We start from the raw sequence: 7,500 nt of genomic DNA, 5'->3' as shown, positions 1-7,500 counted from the left end.
CCTGTGCCTGACAATTGTTGTTATTATTGACACTTTGCTTGTTGTTGTAACCATTGTCATCTTTATTCCGGGACACAAATTTTCCCGATGTAACAAAACTGACGATGAACAGTGAGGGTGGTGATGATGGTATTAATAGTAGCTGTAATGATCATAATGATTACAACAACAAGCAGAATGTCAACAACAACAACAACAACAACAACAACAACATAATGTAAAATAAAGCAATCTTGGGTGAGGAGGAAGGGACGTGAGGGTGGTGGTGGTGGTGGTGGTGGTGTGGTCCTCCTACCTCCCCAGCCGTCTCTCCCTTCCCTCCCCCCTACCTACCCCTCCAACCTACCATCCTCCCCTTCAATCCCAGAACAAAACCTCCCTACCCAATCCTCCCTTCCACCAGTCCATCATCCCTCCTCCCTTCTCCCCCTCCTCTCCTCACTCCCTCCCATCCTCTCCTCTCTAACTCTCCTCCCATCGCCTCTTCCATCATCCCTTCTCTCTTCCTCCTCTCCTCTCATCACTCCCTCTCATCCTCCCCTCCCCTCTTTTCCCTCCCATCCATTCTCCATCCCTTAACACCTTCCCCTCTAGTCCCCCTTCTCTTTTCTCCTCTCTCCCCCCATCCCTCCTATGCCCTCCCCGCCACCTATCCCTCCTATGCCCTCCCTCCCACCCATCCACCCACCCTGCATCAACCCTCCCATCTTCCTCCCCTCCCCTCCTTATTCTTTGCAATCTCACTTCCAGTCCTCCTCCCTCCTTCAATTCAGCTCTACTTTCATCCTCCCTCCCTCCCTCCCTATCTTCTATCCCCAATCACCCTCCCCACAGCACGACGCCCGCCAACACAGCACACGTGACCTCAGCCTTACCACTTCCTGCACACGCTGATCCTCGTTCCTCACAACAGCGCCACCATTTTTGACCAGCCAAGTCTCCACCTCGTGGCGGTTAAACTGCACGGCCATGTCCAGCGGGGTGTGTCCATTATTATTTTGCACGCGCGGGTCACCACCTCGCTCTACCAGCCATCGCAGACATGTCACGCTACCGCCCCACACAGCACGGTGCAGGGGTGTGTTGCCATCACTTTCCCTAGCGGTGAGGGGCCAGCCAGCACCCGCCAGCTGCTCCAGTACCTCCACGTGGCCATGGTAACTGGCGGCGTGCACCGGGGTATATGTCTCGAGGTGTGCGGGGGTGGGACGGGTGACAGGCGTGAGGGCCGCCACGCACTGCTGCTGGCCCCACGCTGCAGCATGATGGAGGGCTGTCCATTCTGAGTGTGTGTGTGTGTGTGTGTGTGTGTGTTGTGTGTGTGTGTGTGTGTGTGTGTGTGTGTGTGTGTGTGTGTGTGTGTGTGTGAGCAGAAAATGTTATATTATTATTATTGTTATTATTATTATTATTATTATTATTATTGTTATAATCATCATCATCATCATCATCATCATCATCATCATCACTTCATTCGTTCCTTCGTTCAGGATTAAAGAGAGAGAGAGAGAGAGAGAGAGAGAGAGAGAGAGAGAGAGAGAGAGAGAGAGAGAGAGAGAGAGAGAGAGAGAGAGAGAGACTTCGACTTTCTACATTTTCTCCTCCTCCTCCTCCTCCTCCTCCTCCTCCTGGCGAAGTGAGAGTGAGAGGGGGAGTGGGTAGGTGACAAATTTGGATAAGAAAAAAAAAAAAATATATATATATATATATATATATATATATATATATATATATATATATATATATATATATATATATATATATATATATATATATATATATATATATATATATATATATATATATATATATATATATTTTGTGATGGGGAAAGAAAGAAGGTGGTAAGTGAGAGGTATGTGAGAGATGAAGAGAGATGAGCAGCACGTAGCAGCGACAGTGAGAGTGGGATGAGAGTGCAGTGTTAAAGGATTTCATTGGTAGAATGATCAGAACAGAGAAAAGAGAAGGAAAGGAGAGAGAGAGAGAGAGAGAGAGAGAGAGAGAGAGAGAGAGAGAGAGAGAGAGAGAGAGAGAGAGAGAGAGAGAGGTTCAAAATGTAATTCACATAATTTAAATATGATTAACATAGTGGTGGTTGTTTTACTTTGAATAATAAGATACGTAACACAGTGGCAATGCATCACTACGCAGACAGTTGTTACAGTACTAAAACTAATTGTAAAGCTAACACTAAATAACACGGAGAAAAAATATGATAAAATGCAGTAAAACAAAATTATAAAATAAATGCAGTGCTAATTACGATTACAGACAATGTCGTCATTCACCACCATTACTACCACAATCACCATCTCCACTGTCCCCACCACCACCACCACCACCACTGTCATCAAAACTATGACCATCATTATGATTACCACCACCAACTCCACCATCACCACCACCACCACCACTACCACCATCATCAACACCATCACCACCACCACCACCATCACCCCCACCATCATTACCATCACCATGACCACCACCACTGTACGCATCCCCTCCATTATCACCGTCCCTACCCCTCCCACCATCACCCACACCACCATCACCACCACCACCATCACCACTACCACCACCATCACCACTACCAGCACCACCACCACCACCACCACCATTATTACCATCACAACTACACCCACTCCCACCCTTACCACCCTCACAACCAGCCTCACCATCACCACCGCCACCACCGCCACCACCACCACCATCACCATTACCACCACCATCACCACTACCAGCACCACCACCACCACCACCACCACCACTACCACCACCATCACCACTACCAGCACCACCACCACCATCATCACCACCACCACCACCATTATTACCATCACCACTACACCCACTCCCACCCTTACCACCCACACAAACAGCCTCACCATCACCACCACCACCACTACCAACACCACCACCACCACCACCACCACCACCACCAGCACAGCCTCACCTTCACTATCCGTCGCCTGAGGGTTCGCACCGAGGTTCAGCAGTGCCTTCACTGTCTGGGTGTGGCCCTTCCAGGCAGCCTCCATCAGCGGTGTCCTGTCGGTGGTGCCTCCACCCTCTATGCTCAACCCCGCCTGCTGTAAGCAACGCAGCAGGTGGTGGTGGTCATTGATGGCAGCCACACTTACCAGACTCCCCGACATCCCAGTACCAGAGAGGACGGTGATTTCTGAACGGGCACCCCTGGCGAGGGACGACCTCACCCTTGCCTCGTCTCCTTCACCCACAGCAGTGACTAGTTCCTGTGTGTGTGTGTGTGTGTGTGTGTGTGTGTGTGTGTGTGTGTGTGTGAAGAGAGAAGAATTGATACCTTTATTTCCTAAGCTAACAGTACAACACGCGATGAATTGCTCACCTATCACTGAATTAGATGGAAAAGGCACAGGAGGAATGCACGCTGATTTTCATTTTATTCATTACCTTAATAACGGCGTTACTACTACTACTACTACTACTACTACTACTACTACTACTACTACTACTACTACTACTACTACTACTACCACTACTACTACTACTACTACCGCTACTACTACTACTACATAATCTAATATAATACCTCCACCCCATGTTTATTGATGTGTCAATTAGGGGCTCCATTACTTGGAGGTCATTAGCCCCAGCTCCCGCTAATGACTGTGGCATCCAACCATATTTAATATTCTATAATATAAACATTAGTTGTTAACTATAAATTCATTCTACCTCTACTCTATCTACTCTTATGCCACTCTCCACCACTGTAGCCTCGCAGTCGAGGCCTCCTAAGTCTGCAGGTATGGGAGTGGAATGCCTTGTCCCCCTGAGACACAGGAGGGCAGATCTGAGGAGGGAGAATGAGAGACGGCACCTCATCCATGCGACGACATGGCTCCTTGGCTGGTGCTTCTTTTCTGCCATTACTACTACTACTAGTACTACTACCGCTACTACTACTACCGCTACTACTACTACTACTACTACTTACTACTACTACAACTACTACTACTACTACTACTACTACTATTGCTATTATATACTGCTACTGTTACTTCTACTACTACTACTACTACTACTATTACTACTACTACCACTACTACTACTACTACTACTACTACTACTACTACTACTACTACTACTACTACTACTACTACTACTACTACTACTATTACTACTACTACTACTACAACCATTACCACTTAGAAATGTGGAAGTGTAGCTGTGTGTATAATAATAATATTTTTGAAACACTTGAAGTAGTACACAGACAGGTTTTGAAGATGTATGGTGCCTTTGCATCAATAATAAGAATGTTAATTGCTGATATGCTTAATAAATTTCTATTAAGACATCGCCACTCTCCTTGACTTTGTAACTTTTATGAAAAATTATCAAATTTTCAAAAGTTTATTTTTTAAACTCCATAGCTACTTTTTAATATGTGGATTATATATTTTTTTTAATTCAGTAGATAATCACTTGAGAATGACTCACGCCATTGGTGCTCACGACACAGACTCAGACTTTAAAAGCTGGGCCGGCGTGGCAGCAGCCTCATCAACCACACACTGGGCTGGTCTCATAAGAACATAAGAAATAAGGGAAGCTGCAAGAAGCGACCAGGCTTACACGTGGCAGTCCCTGTATGAAACACAACTACCTATTTCCATCTGTTATCCCCATCCATAAACTTGTCTAATCTTCTTTTAAAGCTCTCTAGTGTCCTAGCACTAACTACATGATTACTGAGTCCGTTCCACTCGTCTACCACTCTATTTGAGTACCAATTTTTTCCTATCTCCTTCCTAAACCTACATTTTTTAAGCTTGAACCCGTTATTTCTTGTTCTACCCTGGTTGCTGATCCTAAGAATTTTGCTTACATCTCCCTTGTTATAACCCTTATACCACTTAAAGACTTCTATCAGGTCCCCTCTTAACGTACGTCTCTCTAAAGAATGTAAATTCAACAGCTTCAACCTCGCCTCGTAAGGAATACTCCTCATCCCCTGTATCCTTTTAGTCATTCTCCTCTGTACTGATTCTAATAGACCTATATCTTTCCTGTAATGTGGGGACCAGAACTGCACCGCGTAGTCTAGATGAGGTCTGACCAGCGCCAAGTATAACTTTAATATTACTCCCGGCCTTCTACTTTTAACACTCCTAAAAATTAATCCTAGTACCCTATTTGCCTTGTTTCTGGCTTCTATGCATTGTTTCCCTAGACGGAGTTCAGAGCTAACTATAACTCCTAAATCTTTCTCGTATCCTGTACCTACCAGAGTTTGGTTGTCTAATGTGTACCTATTGTGTGGGTTTCCTGTACCTACGCTAAGCACTTTGCATTTATTGATATTAAATTGCATTTGCCATCTATCCGTCCATTCATTCATTCTATCTAAGTCTGCCTGCAAGGCGATGGCATCCGATTCTGACCTAATTAATCTACCTATCTTTGTGTCATCCGCAAATTTACTAACATCACTACTAATTCCACTATCCAAGTCATTGATATACATTAGAAATAACAATGGCCCTAATACTGATCCCTGTGGCACCCCACTAATTACATGACCCCACTCGGATTTCGAGCCGTTTATTAGCACTCTCTGTCGCCTGTTACCAAGCCATGACCCTATCCAACCTAACACCTTCCCATCTATCCCGTGTGCCCTAACCTTTCTCAGGAGCCTTTGATGGGGCACCTTGTCAAATGCTTTACTAAAGTCCAGATATAAGATATCATAACTATCACCATTATCTACTGCCTCGTACACCTTACTGTAAAAGCTTAACAAGTTTGTCAGGCAAGACTTCCCCTTCGTGAAGCCATGCTGTGACTGATTTATCAAGTTATGTTTGTCTAAATGTTCCCTAATGTTCCTGGCTATTATTGACTCTAACATTTTACCTACAACTGAAGTTAAGCTGACAGGTCTATAATTAGACGCTAAAGTTTTATTTCCTTTCTTAAAGATGGGTACTACATTAGCCTGCCTCCACATTACTGGTACCTCACCCGACTCCAGTGATTTCCTAAAGACAGAAACTAACGGCTCACTAATAATCTCTTTACATTCCTTCAGTACTCTGGGATATATTTCATCAGGTCCTGGTGACTTGAACTTGTTTAGCCTATCTATCTCCTGTTCCACTATCTCCCTAGTTATGGAAATATCTGTCAGCTTCTCATTCTCATCTGCTCTAAACACCTGTTCACTATCTGGCATATCCTGCATGTTTTCCTGGGTGAAGACAGTTAAAAAATAATCATTCAGAAGTTTACTAATCTCCTCCCCAGAACTAACCAGCTCCCCATCTGCTGCCTTTAATGGACCTACAGTATCCTTATTCTTCGTCCTGTATACCTAATAAAATCCCTTGTGGTCCGTCTTCGCCTGGCTGGCTACCTTTGATTCATAATTGTCCTTAGCTTTCCTCGTTAACTTCCTGATTGTTCTAACTAATTCATTACATTGTATCCTTAAAACTTCCTCACCTGCCCTTAATCTCTTATATATACTTCTCTTACGCCCTATATAATGCTTTAACCTAGCAGTCATCCATTTAGGGTCATTTTTTTTTGTGATCTTATTGTTCTATACAAGATATTTGCTAACTGACCTGTATGAACTTTATCTACGAAATATTTATACAATTTATCTACATTTACTTCACCTAGTCCCCTCATCTCATCCCCTACCATCCTCTCCACTCCCTCATCTACTCGCCTCGACCTCACCTCTCTCATTTCAGCATGACCTGACATTCCAACATACTCACACCTAGCTCCCCCTTCCTCTTTCCTCCTCCCTTCCGGACACATCTCCCCTCCTCTTGTCCTACACCCTCACGCCTCACCTCACCTCTCTCATCCTGCCTTATCTCTCTGAACTCCGCCCCTGACCTGACCTCACCCTGCATCCTTTGCCAGTCCACTCCCTTGGAGGTACCTTTTTAATTCCTCAAAATCTGCTCTCCTAAAGTCAGGTATTTTACTAGTGTTTTTGTTTCTAACAGTTTCTTCCCCATTCTAAATTGTACCTAATTTCCTTATGGTCACTGTTACCTAGCTGTCCTCCAACCTCTACCTGCGTGACTGCTTCCTCCCTGTTAGTAAGATTTAAATCTAGAATATTATTCCCCCTTGTGGGTTCTACGACTACCTGTTTTAAAAAATTATCCTGAATTACCTTAAGAAATTCCTCTGCTTCCTTGTTACCCACCATCAGACTCCAGTCGATATTCCTAAAATTAAAATCTCCTTCCACACATACCTGACTGTACCTGCCTGCTCTATTTAATTCCTGCCACAGTGAGGTGTTAATTTCCTCTGTACTGGTCGGTGGTCTGTAAACTACCCCTAGTACTACTGACTGCGATCCTTCTTTAATATCTACCCATATCGACTCTGCTTTGTTATCTGTTTTAATTCTACTGTTGATACAACACTGTAATGTGTCCCTAACGTACTCGTATAACGCGACACCTCCTCCTCTCC

The 7,500-nt window shown here is 44.4% G+C and overlaps 1 protein-coding gene across 6 annotated transcripts in view; it reads right to left on the bottom strand.

Moving 5' to 3' along the window:
- Positions 1 to 7,500, bottom strand: part of LOC135098972 (serine/threonine-protein phosphatase 6 regulatory ankyrin repeat subunit B-like) — a 37,896-nt gene that overhangs the window by 12,625 nt on the left and 17,771 nt on the right. For 5 of the 6 annotated variants that reach the window (XM_064001438.1, XM_064001441.1, XM_064001439.1 and 2 more), the window contains 2 exons: positions 2,960 to 3,260; positions 876 to 1,282 (listed from right to left, as the gene is read on the bottom strand). In XM_064001438.1, coding sequence (XP_063857508.1) covers positions 876 to 1,282; positions 2,960 to 3,260 — 708 coding nt within the window. The remainder of the gene's footprint in view (positions 1 to 875; positions 1,283 to 2,959; positions 3,261 to 7,500) is intronic. The other variant, XM_064001442.1, reaches the window with a different exon arrangement.

The sequence above is a fragment of the Scylla paramamosain genome, unplaced genomic scaffold (assembly GCF_035594125.1).
Source record: "Scylla paramamosain isolate STU-SP2022 unplaced genomic scaffold, ASM3559412v1 Contig96, whole genome shotgun sequence".
NCBI lineage: Eukaryota > Metazoa > Arthropoda > Malacostraca > Decapoda > Portunidae > Scylla > Scylla paramamosain.
Note: the sequence above shows the minus strand (reverse complement) of the source record. Positions and strands in the feature narration are given on the sequence as shown.